The sequence below is a fragment of the Hipposideros armiger genome, unplaced genomic scaffold (assembly GCF_001890085.2).
Source record: "Hipposideros armiger isolate ML-2016 unplaced genomic scaffold, ASM189008v1 scaffold_380, whole genome shotgun sequence".
Classification (NCBI taxonomy): domain Eukaryota; kingdom Metazoa; phylum Chordata; class Mammalia; order Chiroptera; family Hipposideridae; genus Hipposideros; species Hipposideros armiger.
Genome location: NW_017731730.1, coordinates 525,022 through 547,188, shown reverse-complemented (window position 1 = coordinate 547,188; position 22,167 = coordinate 525,022). Strand labels below are relative to the sequence as shown.

Here is a 22,167-nt window from a genome sequence, read left to right as displayed (position 1 = left end):
TCTCAGAACATGTGCTGGTGTCCACAGCCTAATGCCCTCTTTTGATTTTCACAAGAGCCCTCTAAAGTTCCAGGGCACTGACAATTGTCCTCACTTAAGAGACAAAGAAACTGAGGTCCAGAGAGCAGAAAACACAATCCCAAGTTCTCATCGCTAGTAAGAGGCAAAGTGTGACCTGGAAACCTAGTGTCTCGAGTCCTAGACCAATGCTCTGTCCACAGTACCTCATGGCCTCACCATTGATAAATAACAAGAAGGTCATTTGTCCTCATTTAATATTCTTGTTGTGGGGGTCTGTCAAGATTCTCATTTATACCTTAAACCAAAGGCATAAACTTGAAAAAAGAGAGAAGGGAGAAGGCAGTCCGAGGCTCTGGTGAGTCTCTTCACCATTTCCGTAGACCTGAAAGCTTGAGTCTCAGCCTTGTCTTTGGACACACAGAGGAGAAAAGAATTAGGCAATTTTTGATGACAGAAAATTCGGAAACAAAAGTAGTCTATCAGGGCTCATCTTATTGGTCCTCTAAGATCTCCACTGTCACCAGCAACCCAGTGATGCTCCTCATCCTCCTCTAAGTTGGTGGAGGCGATGGTGAGGCCAGAGAGACCAGGTAACCACACTGAGACAGGACTTAACGCTTCCCCCTTGGGGCCTGATGGATTATCACCCATTGAGGGAGGAGATGAGGGGTGAGGTGAGACCCCTGAGAATCCATTCTCTCAGCTGGAAACTAGAAACACTCAAACTAGGGTGGGAGTCCCTTTCTACCACCCTTTGCCTGGCTCTGCAGGGAAAGATTGGAAAGTCTTTGCCAACTCCCACTGAACAAGCTTCTTCATGAAGACAGCCATTATAATAAATAGTTCTGACTTTTGGTATCTCTCTCACCCACTCTTAGCCAGGGAGACCCTGAGTCTTGTTTACAAGACTTGACCTGTCCAGACTCCCTGTCCTGCCTCATCTCTCTCCTCTACCCACCTCGCCTCATGTTCCAGAATCTACCTGGGGTTCCACAAATACTCTAGACCTTTGCTCGCCTCCCAGCCTGTGGCCATGCTGCTGCTTCTAGCAGGAGAGTCCTTCCTCCTCTCTACTCATCATCACCCCTCAGGGCTCTGCCGAGGTTTGACCTCCTCCAGGAGACTCCCCGGTCTTTCCCAACTTCCCCGCATTCCACCCCACCCCAGCCCTATCCCCGGCTTTGGTGAGGGACGTTCCTCTGTGTTCCCACCGTCTCAGTAATGCTATGGAGTCTCCTCTCCACTGTCAGACAACTCCACATGCCCGTGCTTTAATCATGGCTCAGCTCCCAGCCCAGGGGTCGCCACAGGTAGTGCTCAATGGGTTATTTGTTGCCCAAAATGACAAGGTAAGATGGATCCCAGACTGCGTCTCTGGTCATCGCTCTTTCTGCCACCCATGAAGCTGCTTTCCCAAAGAAGGCGATTTCATTTGCCAGAGCAGCAAATCAGCCTTCCTTAAATAAGTAGGGCCCCATCTTGGCTGCCAGCTGTGCTTGGCTCTGACATAGCGTCTCAGATTCTCTCTGTTTCTGCCTCAGTGACTCTCTGTGTCTCTCATAGTCTCTCTCTTTTGCTATGTTCATCTTTCTGTGTCTTTGTCTCTCTCTTTTTTCTGTCTCATTCTATCTCCCTTGCATCTCTCTCTCTCTCTCTCCCTCTCTCTCTCTCTCCCTCTCTCTCTCTCTCTCTCTCTCTCTCTCTCGCTCTCGCTCTCGCTCTCGCTCTAGCTCTCGCTCTGTCTCTGTCTCTCTCTTACATACGCATGCACACTCTGAGGTTCATGTGTCCCCAGCCTCAAGCTACCTCCTGGAACTGAAAGACAGATGCGAAATGACTGGAATGAGGTTAGTAGCCTCATGATTAGTCCAGTGCCTGGAACATAGCAGGGAGTCAACAATTATTTTTTAAATTGCATTGCTATTGTCAAGAATGTATTAGCCTTAAGATGAAAAGAAATGCATTGCCTGGGTCTCAATTGCCTCATCTTTATAATGGACAATAATATTTACCTGCCTGCCAGCCTTTTAGGGTTATTACTAGGTTTATGCGAGGAACCTGGCTTGGAACTGCCCTAGAGTTTGTAAAATACTTCACGGCTGTACATAGTGAGAGGGTAGGATGGCTAAGATGCAAGCATGGCAGGCTCATGCATGTGCTGTGTGTGGTGCCTTATTCGTATGGGAGTATCGCTGTCATCTTTCCGTAGGGCTGAAGGTCATCGTGGGGGCCCTGATCCACTCAGTGAGGAAGCTGGCTGATGTGACCATCCTCACCATCTTCTGCCTGAGTGTCTTTGCCCTGGTGGGCCTGCAGCTCTTCAAGGGCAACCTCAAGAACAAATGTGTCAAGAATTGCACAACTTTGAATGAGACAGCCAATTACTCCTCTTACGAAGAACGCAAGTGGGATTTCTGCCGTGGTGACGCAGGTCTGGTTGGCAAGGGATGTGAATCCCCTGTGTACCTGGATAGACGCATATTTTAATTCCTCCTTCCTGCTCAAATGCTTCTCCTGAGTTGGGTTTTACTTTTGAGTCCCCAATTTTCTGTTGCCCAATGTCCCTTTTACAAGGAAATGAGCTATAAATCCAGGCGTCAGTCATTCTGCCTCTGCTGGGAGAGGCTTGGAGCTGACGTCACTGCTCAGCATTCTCTTCCCAGATGAGACATTTCCCCTCTAAGTGCCCACTGACTGCACATAGCCAAGAGAACTCACCTTGCTCAGGCAGAAGACTTACACGGTTCTGTCTTTACCACCCAAGTCTTCAGTTTTAGGTGTCAGAACCATGTGCAAAGTTCTCATTTCTTCCTTTCTTTTGCAGACTTCTACATCAATAAGACAGGCACTTCTGATCCCTTACTGTGTGGCAATGGATCTGATGCAGGGTGAGTATCCAACCCATGACATAACACCAATGCCCAGCAATTATTTTTCCTTCTCGTCATCAGCATTTTCTGGGCAGAGACTGGGTTGCAGGTCCTGAGGAAGAGGTAGAAATGAATAAGTCATGGCCTCTATCATCCCAGGCTCACAGGGAGGGAGTGTATGAATTAGCTTTTGCCATGTAACAAATAGCCCCAGATTTTGTTGCTTAAAACACCAGCCATTTATTTAGCTCAGGATTCTGCACATCAGCATGTTGAACTAAGATCAGCCTGATGTTCTAGCATTGACTGGGCTCATTCGTGCATCTGTAGACAGTGACAGATTAGCTGGAAACCAGCTGATCTAGGATGGCCTCAGCTGGGGTAGCTTGTCTCTGCTCTATGTGGTCTCTCATCCCCCAGCAGACTAGCCTGAAGTTGTTCCCATGGCAGAGGCAGGGTTCCAAGAAAAGAGCAGAACTGTGCAAGGTCTCTTGAGGCTTAGGTTTAGAATTGCACAATGTTACTTCTACTGCATTCTACTGACCAAAGCAAGTCACAGGCCAGTCTAAATCCAAGGAGTGGAGAAATAGACTCTACCTCTTGATGGGAGAAGCTGCAACATCATATTGCAAAGGAGTGTGGATACAGGGAGGGGAATAATTGTGGCCATTTTTTGCAAACAATCTACCCCAGGAAAGAACTAAATATGTTTTGTGTCAAATGCTCCACATTTAATCATCACAACTCCATCACATGGGTTTCATTATCCTCATGTAACAGAGGAAGAAGCACATGCATCAGACTCTGCAATTTCAAATTCTTGCAGAGGCCAGACACATAACAACAAATACGAGGAGTGGGCTAGGTGGGAACCATGGCAATGAAAGTTCATGCCCCATTTAAAGGGGACAGCCACTGTTCAGTCCAGCTTTTGGTTGCCATGTAAAAATGTGGGTCCACTGCTTCCAGTTCTTTCAACTTTTAAAAGAGAGAAAGGAAATTTAGATTTTTATGTGAAATCTCCCAGCTATAAACATTGGCTACCAGTTCCAAAAAATGTCTATATGTTGTGGGCCAAACACAATATTTCTGTAAGCCATATTCAGCCTGCAAGCTGCCAGTTTGTGAGTTCTGATTCATATACATGAAGATGCTACACTGTGGAGAACCAGTGCTATGCTAGAGGCTCCAGGGGCTAGGGAAATGCAGGGAGGTGAGGGTGCAAAGCAGGGGACGTCAGGGAAGGTTTCCTGGAGGTGGCAATTCAGATGAGAGTTGAAGGGGAGGCAGGATGTCTCCAGATTGGGTCAACAAGAAATAGTTTCAATGGAGGCCATTCCAGGTGGCAGAACAGAACGTGAGACTAAGCAAAAGGGTAGGGGACCCCTCACGTCTGCCTGCTGCTTTGACCACTGGAGCAGATGTGAGCAGAAAGGGTCCAGGCAACAGATCAGAAAGGCTTGCCTCTCCCGTCTCCATGGGTGGAGGTCTGGAAGATCAGAACCCACACAACCTCATTCCCTGAGTAGCTGACAACCCCAGATTGCCCAAGTGGAACTGGGTGGAACCTCTATGAAGCTCTGCCTTAATCATCTCACTAGGAAAACAATCTCAGATAGAGCCGAAGGGTGGGTGCAAGCAGGAGAATTTGATCAACATAGGCTCTTTGGTCTCTTTCTTCACGAATGCACTTGGCATTTGGTTCTTTGGCTCAGGGAGAGGATTGTTCCAATGTCAGCTTTCAGTTGCTTTGATTTAAATTTAAACCGAGGGCCCCCTTAATGTCCTTTTCCTGTCTGAATAATGGCATTTCTCGTGGCAATGGCTCCAGAGTAGCCCAAGCACTGTCCATGGTAAAGTTGTGGGGTCCATCCATGGGCACCCCCTCAAGCTCCAAGAGGCCAGCTCAGGACAATGGGCAGAGTGAGCCCTGAAGGGCATGTGTGAAAACAAAACCTAGTGCCTGTACTGGACCATAGAGAAGCAGAGCCCCTGAGCAAAGGCCCACACCGATCTGTGGCACCGTAAGAGGAAAGCCTGGGGTCTTGAGGTGGAGAATGAGAACTAGGAAATACTTGATTTTCAGCACTCTTTCACATATAGCATTCCAGTCCATTCTTTTGGAAGCTTCAGGCTAAAAACAGCAGGAATTTCAATTTGCCTTTCACATGTCATATTTACAATGCTAAAGGCACCATGCAAGAGGCTTTGCACCATGGTCTCATGTAATTCTCAGAGCAGTTAACTAAGGATGTGTAGCAGCCACAGTGGGGCTCTGTGGAAGACATAGAAATCAGGCTGCCCTCAGAGGGCACTAGAAAACCTACAGGTGATGGGCTGGCCAGCTCCTTGGGAGAGCAAACCAAGAGGCTATTTTTAAATGTGGGTCTACAGAGTCTGGGAACCAAGGTTGGACATAAAATTGGGATTGATTATAATCAAGTTGGCAGGATCCTAGTCAATTGTATGGGTCCCGGGACTGAGTGTTCACATGGATGTCTGGAATAAGGAGAGTCCAAGAGGACTGTGTTGATGGAAGAACTCTGGAGTAGTAGAATCCTAAATACAAGCACAGCAGTACTGTTTCCTCAACCAGGCTATCCCACTGGAGTAGATGAGAGCACCTCGCACGCCCTGAACTTAGAGATATTCCCTGATGTCAACTTACCTCCTTATTATGACAGAGAGAGAGAGAGAGAGAGAGAGAGAGAGAGAGAGAGAGAGAGAGAGAGAGAGAATCCAACACTCCCATCCCAGTGCTCACCAAACAGTCCTCTTCAATTTGGCCCTCCTTTATAGGTCAGTCTTCATAGGCTACTTGACAATTATAGTTTTCCTTTTAAATAAATACACTGGCATCTGTGTAGTTTTAGGAACTGACTTCTTCTCTCTGAATCCCAGCTTCCACGTCTATAAAACAAAAAGATTGTGGAGACAAATTATAGTGTTTGTAAGGCACTTACGAGAAAGAGAGAGAGACAGAGAGAGAGAGAGAAGCACACAGTAAGTGTTCAGTAAGTGGAAAATGTTGCTTTCATTGTTATATATAATTGGTCAGTGAACTTGGCTAATGTGAGTCCTCCTTTGATAGGCGGCTCTGCAGGTGATGACGACTGGCTCAGGTTTTAAGTCTGCATTATTGATACAGACTCTCCCTCCTCAGGTGTGGGCAGTCAGCCAGTTTCTCAGGCCACTCCCTTCTGCATGAAACTCTGAAATGACAGCATTAGCGTCCCCATTTAATAGGCAATATAAACTGAGACCTAAAGAGACTAAATGTCCAAGGTCATCCAGCTCATAAGAGGAAGGCCAGGCCTTGAACTCCAGTCTTCCTGCAGCCTGAGGCTGCCTTGCTCCCAATGAGAGGGGGCTGCACAATTGATGATGACCTTCTGTGTTCTTGTCGCAGCCATTGCCCTAAAGGTTATTTCTGCATGAAAACAACTGACAACCCGGATTTTAACTATACCAGCTTTGATTCCTTTGCTTGGGCTTTCCTCTCACTGTTCCGCCTCATGACACAGGATTCCTGGGAACGCCTCTACCAGCAGGTATTGATCTGCATGTCCCCAGACAGACTTGGTTGGAGGCTGAGGGGTCAGCTCCAACATGGCTACATTTTTCCTGGAGAAGCCTGACAACATCAGGGGCCCATGTACTCTGGATACATGTCTCTCTTCTTTGTGTTGAATCTGCAGACCCTGAGGGCTTCTGGGAAAATCTATATGGTCTTTTTCGTGCTTGTTATCTTCGTGGGGTCTTTCTACCTGGTCAACTTGATCTTGGCTGTGGTCACCATGGCATATGAAGAGCAGAACCAGGCAACAATTGATGAAATTGAAGCCAAGGAAAAGAAGTTCCAGGAAGCCCTTGAGATGCTCCGGAAGGAGCAAGAGGTCTGTGAGGGGTGAATGCTTTGTGAAGTCTTTTACAGGCTGTGTATTACTGGGCACAGGTCTAGACCAGCTGCTTAGATTAAGGCTGTCATTCTAGGGAACTTTTGGAAAATTCATCTTACTTCAAGAGCCATCTTAGGTCAGTTTTTCTCAAAAACGAACATGAGTGCAGATGTAATGCAAGTGATTTACTGAAGGGTGTTCTTGGAAAAAGGAGACTGAAGGAAGCAGGATGAAACAGGGGAAGAGTTCAACAAGAAAGTGGCCTCAGCTGAGACTAGCCTCAGCGTGATCCCATGGGAGCTCTGGGGCATGACTTGTACCACAGAGTTAGCTCTACCTTGAGGCAAGACCGCTGGCCTTCTGTACCCCCATACCTGCCCCAGCCAAATGTACAGAGAAAATTTTCTGCACAAAGTTGCTGCTGTGAGCCATTCGCAGCTAACACTCAAGCAGTTGGAGATGAGTGTAGTGACCTGGTAAAAGGAATCTGGGCAGAGCATCAACAGGGTCTACTCCAGGGTATGAATGAGGGAGGTGACCCACAGGTGGTTCTTCCTGCCATGTGTCAATCCCACCACCACCCAGGTTTTAATCCTGACCTTTCAGATGCCCTCACCTCTGTGACACCCCATGTCTGGGGGACACATTTACGCTAAGCTCAACCAGATACTGTTGGCTGCAGCTGCTGTTCTCTCTCCTCAGGTGCTGGAAGCACTGGGGATTGACACAACCTCTCTCCATTCCCACAATGGATCACCTTTCGCCTCCACAAATGCCAATGAGAGAAGGAACAGAATGAAGTCAAGGGTGTCAGAGGGTTCCGCAGATGACAGCAAATCACACCAATCTGAGCCTTACAACCAGCGCAGGATGGTAAGGAGCTCAGGTCTGTGCTCGAAGGATTACCCACCTTTACAGCTGTCACAGACAGTAGGTTGAAGTGGAAAGAGGTTTGTAGTAGCAGGGAGATAACTGGAGGCACAGAGGTTAGGAGGATGTTTTAGTAATGCCCCCAAAATGGTGGCCTAGACAAGGACAGAGGCATTATGGATGGGGGAAAGGGGTGGATTGTAAAGATTTTTTTTTTAAGATTTTATTAGGGAATTGGGGGAGGAGAACAGACAAGTTGCTGTCCTTTTGTTCTTCAATCTAGTTGTGGAGGATGTCTCTTCACTGGCCCATGTTGGTATAGTGATCATTGCGCTCTTCCTGGCTGAGGCAGATCAGTCGCCGGCCTCTGGATGGCTGCTCATGGCAGCTCTTGGCAGTTCACACCAGCTGCCGGCTGCTCACGCTGGCTGCCAGCCATACCTGGTAGCTTATGGCAGACTACTGTAGCCCCACTGCAGCCCCACTGCAGCCTACGCTGTCACCGGTGACTCATGGCAGCCCAGCTCCAGGTCGAGCTGGAGTTGTTCAGCAACTTAGCTGTAGAGGGCAGTGTCACTGGCCCTCATGTGGGATCCGAACCAGGGCCTGCTGCTCAGAGCCGGCATCCCAAGCCAGCTCTTAACCAACGCACCACTCGGCCAGCCCCTGCAAATATTTTTATGGGTAGGGGTGGGATCATGAAAGACTGGGACTGTGGAATGTGGAAAAAGGAGAGGAGTCCAAAATGGCTACCAGGTTTCAAGATTGGACAATTAGGTGGGTGGTGATTCTAAGACAGGAGCACTGGAGGAAGAAACCAGGTTTGTAGGAAAGGTGTGGAACCCATATTGGACCTGATAACTTTGAGGTGTCTGTGGAGCTGTGGACATCAAGGGTCTGCTTCCCTCTGATACGCTGATCCACAGTTCTGGAGCAAGAAAGGGAGGTTTGTTCTTGTCATGGTGCTGAAATCATTTATAAGCTTCTTTCTTACCTCGTGCTTCAGCCCCTGCAGCTCAAATTCCCACCTATTGTTGGCACAGAAGATCCCACCACCCAGCTCTGATACAGTCCAGCCTAGGAATAACTTCAGTACCTCACTTCAGATCTTGGAGCATTTCTGCTGCCCCAATCATAACCTCTGACATCCACTCCAAAATTCCCTATACTCACCATTTCTTCCCACCACTTCCCGCTTTCTTGAAAGTCCTGTGTACCCCACATATGCCCTTTTCACAGGCCTGAGAGATATTAACCCCTTTGTGGGAGAATAGTTCCCACAATGACAGTATGGGCAAGGCAATAAGCATGGCTGTTTTTCAGGCTTTCTGACCCTTGGTTTCTTCTCAATCGCTTTTCCTATGCTCATCTGAAGGATGTTCTACTTTTTTTCTTTTTTTCTTTTTTTTTCCTGGAGGAGGAGGTACTCTTTAAAAAAAAAAAGATTTTATTTGGGAATTGGGGGGAGGGAACAGCGTTGGGATGTTCTACTTTTTGGAATATCTATCTCTACAACCTTCAAACTTATTTGTGCATATAAGCACACGGTAACACTCACATGCACACTGGCTTCAGTGACACCCACACTTCAGCATTTAGCAGAGCTTGTGCCCTTCCCTTCCTTGCTCTGCTTCTTTTGAACAGCACCTGGCATGCACAGGGCACAGTTCAGAAGATATTTCAAAGGGGATTTGACTAGGGCTTTGACAATCATAGAACAGAATGAATCACAGCTTCCATGGAAATGTCAATGACACTCTGAATTGAGCTTTAATTTCCCGCATTCAGTCAGCCCCACATAGATTAGCACCTGGATGTCCAATAATTGTTTGGTATGTGTGCTTGTCTCACTAGCTAGGTTCACCTTCAAAGGGAAAAAAAGAAGAATTTTGTCTTGTTAATTCCACAGTACTAGATGCTTGGTATAAAGAGATGACTAAAACGTAGTCTCTATCCCAAGGACTTTCATTCAGATGGAGGGGGCAGATACAAAAACAACTGTGTTAAATACAGGGACACATACATGGTGTTTGGGGAATAGAAGAAGAAACATGACTCTTATGGGGGTCAGGTGTGTCAGGAAATACTTCACAGATGAGGGGATAATTGAATAGTAAATAGTGAGTAGGGATTCCTCCAGTAATTGAGGACTGGGAGGGTTTGGGGAGGACTATTTTCAAGGCAGAAAGAAGAGCATGTATATGCAAAGACAGGAAGGCACCATTTGGGTAGTTCTTGCATACTAGCTGATTGATTACAGTTCACTCAAGAAGGCATTCCCTTCCTCTTTTCCCAGATGTATTGATGTGTTAAATAGACCATAGGCAGTTTTTATAGAAAGCCATTTTCTGACCAATATAAATGAGAGAATGGTTGGGGGTAGCACTTAGGAGAGACACAGTAGGGGTTTCAGGTAACATACAGGAAGCCAGTTGGCTTGCTTGAATGATGCATTTCAAGCCAAGTCTAGTACTTAGATTCAGAAACCATTGCCCACCATAGGTGAATTCCAAAATATTAATTGGTGGCCAAGAAGACACTACATGTCAAATATGGGACCAAATTATTCTTCCAAGTTTCTTTATTGGTTTGCTTAGTGCCCAGGTGCAAATAACTCAACATCCCATCTTTAATAAGGATTTTCTGTCTCTGCTCCTTTGCTTCAAAAAAATGGGAAGGATTTATGGATTTTAATGAGTTCCACAGTCCTTGGACATATATTCTAGGCAAAGAGTGCTCTGTTTATTAAACCAGGATTGCAGTGATGGTTGCTGAACAGGATTGGGCTCCAAATTATCAAAAAAAAAGGAGACTTTAGTTTTGTGCAATAGGGGCATAAGTACGGAAGACTCTAACTGACAAGATGTTCCCACTTTAGTAGTTTCATAAGTTAAAGGAATTAAGAAAAGGGAAATTTTTCAGCAGTGTGATCAGAATTTGGTAGGAAATCAATGTTTAGATTTTAGAAATCTTTTATATGACCTACGGACAGAATTGATAACTTGTTATATGGTCAAGTTCCCACAGTCATGGGAACTAGTCATGGGAACTAGCCAACCCAGCATACTGGCTCTCCAGAGGCTCTGGGCCTATGAATTAGCTCCTTTTCTCTGGCAACAGTATGCCATACAGTTCCCTCAAAGGAAGATTTTGATGGGAAATGTTTATTGATTTGGAGGAATGGCATTATTCTTCCAGGAAATTGGGCTGTAACTCTCCCTTCAATCTCCCCATTGTTGACTGTTCAAAGTTTGCCTCAAGGGATCTTGCCAGCTCATTACATTACAAAGCCCTTGTCTCCTTCACAGCACAAACACTCACACCCCTGTAGGCTGAATCTAATGAATTGTAGAACCTAATTTTCAGACAATAAAGTGCAGTCATTCATTCAACAACCATTTACCAAGCATGTTCCAGAACTGGTGAGCATAATAGCCTCCTTAGGTCACAACTTTGCCTGTGGAGCAGCCCGATGGCCAAAGGCTGGCAAGCAGCTGACCCATCCGAGTGAGCCACAAGGTTGTCCTCGGACTTGTCCTTGGCCATAATGACCTATTTCCTGATCTTAAGCATCGTGTAATCTCCCATTTCTCCTGATTTTTTCCCAGGCTGTGTCAAAAATATTCTTTTTCCTTTTTCTCTCCCTCATGTTTACCTAGAATACCCCTTAGGTCTGTATCTTCAATTTCCTGCTGGAAGGTCATGAGAATAAGGGCGAGGAAATGGGAGTGAGTAGAGGGAAGTGCTGAGCTCTAGATTTGCCTATAAAACCAGCTTCCAGCCTCCTTCTTTCCTGCTCCTCTGGGGCAATGTCTAGTCTTTCCTAGGCCTCACCTCTGGGAGATGCCGGGCTAGCCATGGCAGTATGTTCCATTTCCGGGCCCCTGCCCGCGACGGTTCATTTCCTGAGGGGGTCCCAGATGATGCAGTCTTTCTTGGAGATCGCGACAGCCGTCGGGGCTCTCTACTTCTGGGTGGGGGTGCTGGCCAACAAGGCCCCCTCCCTAGGAACCCGCTGCCTCAACCCACCAACCCTGGTTCAGGGCAAGGAGAAGATGGACACCCCACATTGCCCACTGGTGATCTTGGCCCTGGAGTCACGGAAGTCTCGGTGAGTTTGTAAATGTGCCAGAGTCTTTGGGGCTGCCCTCCAGCTAGAGGCCTTAGGCTCAGAAGCCCTGAATGTCACCCATGAAAGGGTCTTTTAGCTATCATTCTGCCCAACACCTCCCATCTACTGCCGTTTTACAGACAGGGAAGGTGAAACCCAGAGAGAGAGAGATTGGGTTTACCTGAGGTCAATCAGATTTTGTGGTTTACTTTGCAGTATAATGATACAGATTATTTTCCAGTTGATACTATTTTTTTTTCAAGTGTTTCTCTGTCCCCACTTACTACCACTGCTTTAGAGATAGGCCTGCTTGTTTTCTGGATGAGTATGAGAAAAATTGAAGGTTTTTCTCTTCCTGCCTGTGGCTCTGTGCAAGCTACCCTGGGCTTGGCAAATGGGACCCAGAGAAATCCTGGGAGGTGACCTGGACAGATCTTAGCAGAAGTAAAGTATTTTTTGCTTTACTCAAAGAAGCAATAACTTGTGAAAATGCACAACTTAGGCAACAGTGACTAACTGGCCAGCACTCTTAATAGAATAATCACAGAGTGTACGTAATGACAAACCAGGAGCTCCTCACTGGGTTGGGAGCCATGACTTCATGTGAGCTCCCCTCCAGGTGCAGTATGATGCTGTCAGGGTTTTTCATTTTCCCTGTCTGGCTAGCCATAGATACAGAGCAGTGTGCAAACAGACTTGTGAACAGCCACTACATGGCTATCAAGTTAGTCTCTACTAACTTGAGAAGTCTTACAGAGTCACCTCCACTCCATCTCTGATTAGATGTCAGCAAGAAAGAGGTGAACCACTCCAATGAGCAAGTGGAGAGAGTTTAGTGGAGTATTTACAGAGGGGTGGGCAAGACTCCAAGAACGAAGGGATAGTGAGGCCCCTAGAGACGAGCACAGTGGAAAGCTGCAGGGGCCTAGGCTGGAGGGGTGAGGGAAAGGACCAGAGCCAGGACCCAGCAAGAGCTGCCTCTGTGTGTGAGAGGTGGCCTGACAGAATTTGTAATCTCTGGTGGAGGATAGCAGTCACATCCCAGCCACAGCTGGGCAGGGAGGAGCCGGGTGACAGATACCGTCTCCTCGCTCCTTCCAGCCTCTGATCTCTTATCTGCGCCTCCCAACGGCCAAACCTGATGAGAACCAGAGGGTGACAGTGATACGTCTGTACAAGTCACCGTCCCCAGGTACAGAGAAGGGAGAGTAGTCTCCAAGGAACAACAGAGAATCACCAACAGTCTTAAAGTTACAGCCAGTCTTCAGGGTCCCCTCGGCGGTGTTTCACCACTCTAGAACATGCCTCATTCAGGAAACCTTGTTATCATTCCCTAGATTGCCACTTACTTAGATATTCCAACCTGGACGCCTTTTGGTTAAATTGTTTGGCTTGGGCAAGATGAACTCTTCAAGCCCTTCTGTGCCACACGGACCTGGGTTTCCATCACAGCCTTGCAATTTACCAGCCCCGCCCCCTTTAGCAAGTCCCTGAAATTCTTCAAGCCTCTGTGTCTCCCCTTGTACAAAGGTTTCTAAATAGTAGAAGAGTTAAATGCAATAATAAAGTACCTATATTTATAAACACGTGTTTGACAAATAACAGCAGTATCTGCTAGTATCTTTTGTTGGGTCCTCATGGTTAGAAACTTTCTAAGCTTTCTTTACATTTATAGGCACTTACCATACGAGTATACCTATGACCGTCATCTCTGCTAGGTGCTCAAATGCTTGTTAAATTTGGATTCTGAATGGTTCGTGCAGGGCTGACTAGCAGCTGTGGGCCTCAGACTCCCCAAGTCCAGGGTATGTGTGTGACTAGAGTTAGGAGCCGGGCACAGAACCCAGACAGAACTTCCAGCGAAAGCCCAAAGAGGGAAGCATCAAAGGATTGTGTCAGACAACTAACTGGACACTAAGACACACAAACGTTCCCTCAGAAAGAAAGAGATTGTGTGGAATTGGAACTGGGTTGTATGTTGGGGAGGGAAATAGGCCTATTAGAAGGGAAGTCGAGAAAGTTGAGAATTCCTGTGGAGCAGGAATTCTGTGTAAATGTCAGTCAGATGCACAGCCCAGAAGACATCTCATAATGACCTCCTGGCCCACTGTTCCTTTCCCTTTGGTAGAAACCTCAGAAGCCCTTGAGGTAGCCCCATCCCCACCCTGGTGCCCAAGTCCAGGGATTTGCAGAGTCTCAGGTGAGCCCAGGTCACTCGGTTAGCTGCAAACCTGGGCTCTCGTTGCACTCCAGCTCTGTCATGGTCATGGTGCCTGAGCTCTCACCCCACGTTCAAGCAGCAACCCAGTTTCTCCAAGCACAACTGCCTAGGATCATAGTTTCCTGAGCAACCACAACCACATGAGACTGACCAATAGGAGGCTGAGTGACCTGTCTTTGCCACTGAAGACTTCAGGTTGGGGGCATGTCCTGACTGTTTCTGTCCCCGCAGGCATTTGATGCAGGACAGAAGACTTTCTTATCAGCAGAATACTCGAATGAACCTTTCCGAGCCCAAAGGGCAATGAGTGTTGTCAGTATCATGACCTCCGTCCTCGAGGGTAAGTGCTGCTCTTTGGAACTTCTGTCTGCCAAGCTGTGATGAGGCCACAGTTGAGCAGCAGTGGTGATGCCCCAAACCTATGTCAAAGGGCACCCATCTCTGCATCCTGGGATACTAAATACCCCCTTTTTTTCTGTGTGTACCTTTGGCCCCATCAACCTTAATCAATGTGAGTTTTTCTTAACGTGGATAATTTCTCAAAAACAATAGGTGAAATGTCTCAGTCCATCTCTTGTTTGAATTAACAACTGCTTAAAACTAGATTTTAAAACATGATCTGGCAGGCACCAGAGCATGTCAAGCTACCACTCAGGTGTGCTAGAAATTTAACAGTCTTTAATTTTCAAACATGGCAAAATTATCCTGCCATTTTCCTGGCTGTAACTTTTATGGTTATAACTTAGCTTCTGTCTCCAGTATGCTGAATATTGGAAGATAATTTAAATAACTTAATCAGTCAATTTAACTAAATTCTTGATGATTCAGGGTTTCATCAATCAAGTGGGAATCCACTTAGTCTCCCCAGGGATGCGTCTAAGTTCCAGTTGCTTACAGAATGTCAAGGGAACAGCACTGGGTCATGGCCACCTGACACTCAAGTTCTCAAAGACCAAGGCTGCATCCTTCTCACCCTGGGTACAAGGCCTGTCTTCTGATCCAGCCTTCATTTTGCCTCAGAGTATGGAAAATATGGCCTTAGTCATATCCAGTTATTTGTCTCCCCTAGACAAATGTAGAATGTCCTGGGCTAGAGGAGGGGGAAGGGAACGTGGATGTAAGTATTTTCCTAAGAAGGGACCCTGTGTGCTCTCCGTCCAGCCCTGGGGCTAAATCCTAACTGCAAAGGGTGGACTATAGGAACCAAAACACACACACACAAAAACAAAACAAAACAAAAAATGGGGCTGCACCAATTTGCAATCCCGCCAACAGTGTATGAGAGTTCCCTTTTCTCCACATCCTCACCAAGCAACTGAAAACAATATTTTTTTTAAATGAGGTATTTGAAAACAGAGCCAATCGGTGCCTTACTTTCTAGGTGAAGCCAGAGGTGACAGGCCTTAGAGAGAGACCCACATGCCCAACATGGCACAGAAACTGTAGAGTAGAATGGACCAGTAATGTACCTGTATAGAGAAGGCCTGAGGCAGCCTTGGAGAGTGCCCTGTGGCCCCAGCATGACAGGAGAATAACTGGATAAAGACCTCACCCCCATTGAAGGCTGTGGACGGAAATGAGTGAAAGCCTAAAATAGGGAATCTAGAGAGGCAAAGAGGGAGCAGCCGTCTCCATGGCTCTCCCATCAGAGACCAGATGGGAATTACAGTGACTCAAATGAAATACACTTGGCAAAGATTAAGGACCCTCCACCAACCTTGAGCCCGGAGAACTCAGACTCAGCCTCAGATAATGAAGTAGTGGCAGACATTGAATTAATCAAAACAAAGTTCCCAGATTGGCTACTTGAAGTATAAATTAAATGCAGTTATGTAGGGAAAAACCCATAAGGGACATTTCTTGCATACCTGAATTTGTCTTTTGAAAAATGTGTGCACATTCCAGTGACAACAATGTGTACAGACTCTCATAATCTTTTTCCTCACTGCTAATTATTTAACAATTACTTTTCATGGTAATAGTGTCTGCACACCTAACATTTTTGATGGCTGCATAAAATTTCACCATGCTGCTATGTCCATGATTTTTTGTTGGCCAGGTGATTGCTGGGGATTTTTTTTCTTTTTTCTTTCTTTCTTTTTCTTTTTCTTTTTTTTTTTGCTCTTAGTCATCGAGCAGCAAACATTAAATGCAAACAGCTTGCTTTTTTATTTATTCCCCAGGGCGATCAAGCTCCCTCCTTCCCTCTTTTTCAATTTATTTACTCATCAACAAATATTTGTTGAGCACTTGCTATGTGTCTGGCATTGTTTCAGGTGCTGGGGATTCAGTGGGGAGGAAGACAGGGCCTGTCCTCATGGAATCCCCATCCTGGAGGCCAGGCTATACAGATGATAAACACAAATAGATATGCAGGTAGCAATAAGAAGTAGGAGGAAAATATTAGGTAGGGAAGGAGGTGGTGAGTAGGGGGTTTCAGAAGAGGCTATTTTGGATGAGGTGGTTATGGAAAGCCATTCTCTCTAAAGAGACCAGAAATCTGAATGAAGCGAAGGCATCAGATGCCTTGTGAGAACCTGGGGGAGAGAGTTCCAGGCAGAAGAACGATAGATGCAACGTATTTTGCAGAAATGACACAGGAATGAACAAATGTGTGTCCTCAACACATCCCAATTTAGAGGAGACCAAAGGAGGTCTTGGTTGGATGAGAGGCAACAAAGGGTAGCAGTTAAGTACACAGGCACTGGAGCCCAACTGCCTGGGTTTGCATCCTGGCTCTGCCACTTATGGTAAGCTGTGCAATCTTGGGGCTCAATGAGCTGCTCTGAGCCTCGGCTTTTTCATCTTTAAAATACACACTTGGTTGTAAATTCTACAAGGGCAGAGATGTATCTGTTTTGCTCACAGCCTGGCACATAGTATGTGCTCAACAAATAGTTGTTGGATAAATGGTGAATGAATGTGAGCCCAAAGGTGATGTGGAAGGGGCAGGGGAGTGGTACTAATTTATAAAGACCTGAACTGATGAACAGGAAGAGAATAAGAAATTGTCAGATATCCTGAGGTAGGACAGACATCCCCTTAAGGAAGACACTCTGCGAGTAGGCTGGGAAAGGCAAGAGAAACAATGACATTTTTAAGAGAATCTGAGTAAAGGTGACCTTAGGTTAGGTCAAAGAGGTCAAAGGTTTTTGAACATAGGGCAGATGACCTGTAATCTCTGGTTGGACGTTAGCTATATCTACTATATCCATGGAATACAGGAAAGATGCTTGAGGCTGTCGGGGAGTTGTGATAGGATTTATAAAAGCCATATCTTTGAAAGTGGTTGCGCCTGAGAAAGTTTGGCCCAAGCCAATAGAGCTTGGCAACTCCCTTTAGTCGGTGCACGTAAACCCTTTATGCTTAGCATGCAAGCTAAGACTTGACAGTTGTCAAAACCAGAATACCAGAGCAGAAGCACAACAGTCAGCATGATACAGCCTCTGCCCTGATGCTGAGTGGGAGAGAAGGACATAGAAAAGTTATTGCTGGGGCGCTGAGTGTTTGAAGGAGAAGTACAGGATGCTAAGGGAAATGCGGCAAGTTTAGCCTGGGTTAGGGTTGTATCTCAGACAGAAAGAACAGCAAAATCCCTGACGCAGAAGAAAGCATAATACTTGAAGAAAGAAACAAGCCTGATGTGGCTGGAGCATAGAGGGCGAGGAGAGGGGCTTAAAATAAGGCGAAGAGAGATGGACGGGAGCCAGACCCACAGAACTTTCTAGATTATAGTAAGGATTTGGGACCTCATCCTAAGAGCAGTGAGGGGCCACTAAAGGATTGAAGGCAGGGGAGCTACATGTGCGTCTTATAAAGGTTACACTGAACACATGTAGAGAATGGAATTAAGAGGGTGAGAGTGTTGGCAGGGGAACCAGTTGGGAGGAAACCAGGTGAAAGATGGCAGTGCCTGGACTCTGAGTGGTGGCAGCAGGGATGATGGGAAATGCAAGGATTTGAGAGCTGTCTAAGGGGCATAAGATGCAGAACTTAGTGGTTTACATGGTTCTGGTATAAGCAACTGAAAACATGCTGGTGCTGTGACATGAAGGGGACACATCAGGAGGAGAGGGGGATTCACCGGGAAGATCATGAGTTGAGTCTGGGGCACACTGGGTTTCAGGCACCGTTGAGACATCCAGGTAGGGATGTCCAGTAGGAAGCTGGCTTTATGATAATGGGACTAGAAATTAGAAGACGGCCTAGAGATACGTATTTGAAAGCAGTTTGACTGTAGATGGTAGTTTTGAAATGGTGCAAGTAGATAAATGACAAAGAGGGAATCAGGTTAGGGGAGAAGAAGGCCTGAGACAGTTTTCTAGGAAACTACAATAATTGATGGTTGAGCAGAAGAGATGGAGCCAGCAAAGGAAGTTGAGACGGAATGCCTGGAACTCGGAGAAGACCCAGATGAGTACCATGCAGAGAAAGGGTCTAAATTCTTTCAGAAAGAACAGAAAGGTCAAAAGAGGCAATGCTCTAGAAAGACCAAGTAAGAGCAAGCCTGAAAAGGGTTAGGAGCTTTAGTCACATGGACGTCTTTGGTGATTGAGCAGGAGAGGATTTGTGGAGCATGGAAGCAGGCCGAGGCCGCATGGGAAGGGGTTGAAGAATAAGTGAGAAGTGAAGAAATGGAGATATGTATATAGATAACTTTTTCAAGAAGTTTGCCTGTGAAGAGGAGGAGGTAGTAAAAGGACACTAGGGTGTAAGTAGAGTTAAAGGAAGATCTTTTGGGTTTTCTTGTGTGACTTTTTAAAAAGCATATTTACATGCTATTGAGGAGGATCTGTGAGAACGGGAAAGGCTCAAGATAGAGCAAAGACAGGGAATATTCAACAGATTCCTGAAGTGGCTGGCAGGAGAGGAAGCACAAGTGGAGATACTGGGTGATAATAGGAGAAGGGACACCTCATTAGTTGTAACAGCAGGAAAGAAGAAAAGTTCTTTCTGGGTTAGCTTTTTGCAGGAGATTCTTTTGGGGAGGAACTGTAATCACATTGCAAGCTAGCAAGTGCGTGATCCTTTTAGCCTCTGTATCTCCCTAGACAGTCAAGCCCAGCAATGTTAAGGCTGTTTACAAGGCTGAGTGTCTTCCTGTTCTGGCTCACAGACACGCTGCTTCCTGCCACAATGGTGTCTCTGCAAGACTCTTCACTCAACACTACTGCCCTGTGCTTGTTTTTAGTGCCAGAGAGAGGAGTGGAGAGGGGGAGATGGAGATTGGCAGAGAGAGGAGGAAGTGAGAAAAGAGTAGTCTGGAAGACTGAAGGAGTGGACTGACATAGGGAAACAAGGCAGGATGTCTGGGCAGTGACAAGCTGGGACTCATGAATCCTTAGTGGGACCAGTCTGAAGAGCTTGTGTATTTTTTCCAACCAGGTACAGCTGGCTGGGGGCAGGTGCAGAAGTAGTCTGCACATTGGGTATATTCAGGATTGAATTCTGCCAGGCAAATACAATGGAGGGAGAGAGGGGCAAGGGAATTGAGGATGTCTGCAAAGGAATAGATAGAGGAATGGACATGAACTCGAAGCTGGGTAAGTTGAGAAGTAAGGACATCACATAGGTGATGAGCAGTTAAAAAGTGTAGGGTCCATGGTTTGGAAGACTGGATGGGGACAAAGACTGGGTTGGAGTTGCTGAACTGAAGGAACTTCAAAAAATAGGACAAGGTCCTCAGAGAGAGGGAGGACTGAAGTGGACATTGGAGATGGTGGTTATTAGTAATGACCAGGTCTAGGGGATGGCCACGGGGAGGGGGTCTGAGGTGACGCATGGCTGACAGCTGTCTCTGACTACACCTGTAATGCAGAACTCGAGGAGTCTGAACGGAGGTGCCCACCCTTCTTGACCAGCTTGGCTCAGAAGTATCTGATCTGGGAGTGCTGCCCCACATGGGTGAAGCTCAAGACGCTTCTCTTTAGGATTGTGACAGATCCCTTTGCGGAACTCACCATCACCTTGTGCATCGTGGTGAACACACTCTTCATGGCCATGGAGCACCACGGCATGAGCCCCGTCTTCGAAACCATGTTCCAGATAGGCAACATTGTGAGTGCGCTGGCAACCGTGGCCCATGCTGTCATGGCTACGGGGCTTTGGGTGGGGTGGCAGCATGCCCCATTGGTTGGACTATTGGTCTAGCTACCTGAGAGCAGAGGAGCAGTGCGGGGGATGTGTGGACACTGAACTCAGGGAGCCAAGACTAGAGGACCAGGCTGGACTGGTGGGAATTGCTTTGGGATGAATGAGCAGAGGGAAGTGGCCCAAGAAAGCCCTAACCTAGAGGCAGCGAGGTCTCCCTTTCCAGAACTCAAGACAGCCACTTGAATTCTCTGGCCCTCAGCAGCCTTTACCTTGAAATGAGGATAAATCACTTTCCCATTTAAAGACAATTATGGATTTGCCAGTTTCCCTCCAGAAATGGAAAGAGAAGGGAGAGCAGATTTCCAAGAAGTGAGCAAAGACCACAGAGGGCTTTGTGGAAGAGACCGTTGGGCCCACACCCCCATCTTACAGTTGGAGAAGTTGAAGTGAGAGAGAGAAATGGCACAGAGCACAGTGCCAGTTTTGAAAAGAAAAGAAAGGCAGACATTGCTTGGTGCCTACCATGAGTCAGGTGCTTCATAAGTGTTATCTCAGAGTCACGACAAGGCTATGAGGTTATCATCACCCTCACAGTTTAAAAGAGAGCACTAAAACTCAGAGAGGTTAAGCACCCTGCCCAAGGTAGCACAGCTGGTGAAGGTGGAGCCAGAGCCGACCCAGGTTTCTCTAGGGCACGGGACCTCCACCCCATCCCCCACCACACCACGCAGACTTCCCTACGGAAGGCACGTGACAGATGCTCTTTGAATTACACAGTTGCAATCAGGGGGCATTAGGCAAGTCCCCTAAACTCTAAGACTGTTCTTTCTCTGTAAAAGGGATGCAGTAGCCTCCATTTCCTATACTGGCAAGAGGCTTTGATGAGAACAAAGGAAAGAAAAGCCCCTGACCCTGATCTCTGCTTTCTTCTTACCTGCCACCCTTTCCTGCTGGTTGTTGTGTGAGCCCAGCCAGGTCCTGACCTCTCTCAATGTCAGAATTGTCCTAAGTCGATTAAAGACAGTCCGAGACAAAAGTCAGAATCTCAGAGACAACATATTACTTTTGTTCTTGCTAATAGCTATTATTTATTAATGCATTACTATCTGCCAGGACCTTTGCTAAGATCTGCACATTCATTATCTCATTTTTATGCCCATTATACAGATGAGGAAGTGGAGGTACAGAGAGAAAGCATTACACTTGTCCAGGCTTACACAAGCTAGGAAATAGCTGAGTTGGGATTTTTATCTGGGTCTGTGTTGTCCCACAATCCACGCTTTTAAACTACTGAACCAGATTGACTTCTCATTTACATAATTATGTAATAATTGGTATCCTAATAATTATCCACTTACTCCCCTTCTTCACCGTTCACATGGAAACACTGAAGCATGGGTTCTCATGCATATGCCCTGGCACACTGGTCCAGAGATTTCTCTCTGTTGCCACATTGAGTGTTCCCATCCCCAATCCTTCAGGAGCCCGCAGATAATACAGAAGCTGAATAAGAGCAAGGCAAAAGGATCTGCTGTTTTACAAACAAGACTTTTCCCTGCTGCCCTGTTTGTTATCGTCCCGGGCCCCACCGACCCTGGAGAAATGGATCGTTGTTTCCATCCGCAGGTCTTCACCGTGTTTTTTACTGCTGAAGTGGCCTTCAAAATCATTGCCTTCGACCCCTACTATTACTTCCAGAAGAGGTGGAACATCTTTGACTGCTTCATTGTCACTCTGAGCCTGATGGAGCTGGGCTTGGCCAAGAAGGGCGGCCTGGCGGTGATGCGGTCCTTCCGCCTGGTAATGTTCTCTCCTGGCGACGTAGGGAAAGTGCCTCCAAACCCAGGGAGGATCCTCCCTAGCAACAGACACCGTCCTTTGGGGACCCCAGCAGCCAGCTACCTCTTCCTTTCCTGTCCCTGTGGGAGGGAGGTAGAGCATGGCTCCTGGGAGCTGGAGACTTGGTGCTTTCCACTTGCTCAAAGTGGGGGTGTGCCTTCCTCCTGGGCCTGGGTCCCCTCATCTGCACCAAGAGGGGACTTCTCAGCACCCTCCTGTTCTCTTATGAAATGACAATAACAA

The 22,167-nt window shown here is 46.8% G+C and overlaps 1 protein-coding gene across 3 annotated transcripts in view; it reads left to right on the top strand.

The window, feature by feature from the left end:
* SCN10A (sodium voltage-gated channel alpha subunit 10) overlaps nt 1-22,167 on the top strand; it is a 75,524-nt gene that overhangs the window by 16,413 nt on the left and 36,944 nt on the right. For 2 of the 3 annotated variants that reach the window (XM_019662732.1, XM_019662731.1), the window contains exons 6-14: nt 2,231-2,422; nt 2,843-2,909; nt 6,301-6,442; nt 6,590-6,787; nt 7,493-7,663; nt 11,478-11,771; nt 14,224-14,332; nt 19,811-20,049; nt 21,712-21,885. In XM_019662732.1, coding sequence (XP_019518277.1) covers nt 2,231-2,422; nt 2,843-2,909; nt 6,301-6,442; nt 6,590-6,787; nt 7,493-7,663; nt 11,478-11,771; nt 14,224-14,332; nt 19,811-20,049; nt 21,712-21,885 — 1,586 coding nt within the window. The remainder of the gene's footprint in view (nt 1-2,230; nt 2,423-2,842; nt 2,910-6,300; nt 6,443-6,589; nt 6,788-7,492; nt 7,664-11,477; nt 11,772-14,223; nt 14,333-19,810; nt 20,050-21,711; nt 21,886-22,167) is intronic. The other variant, XM_019662733.1, reaches the window with a different exon arrangement.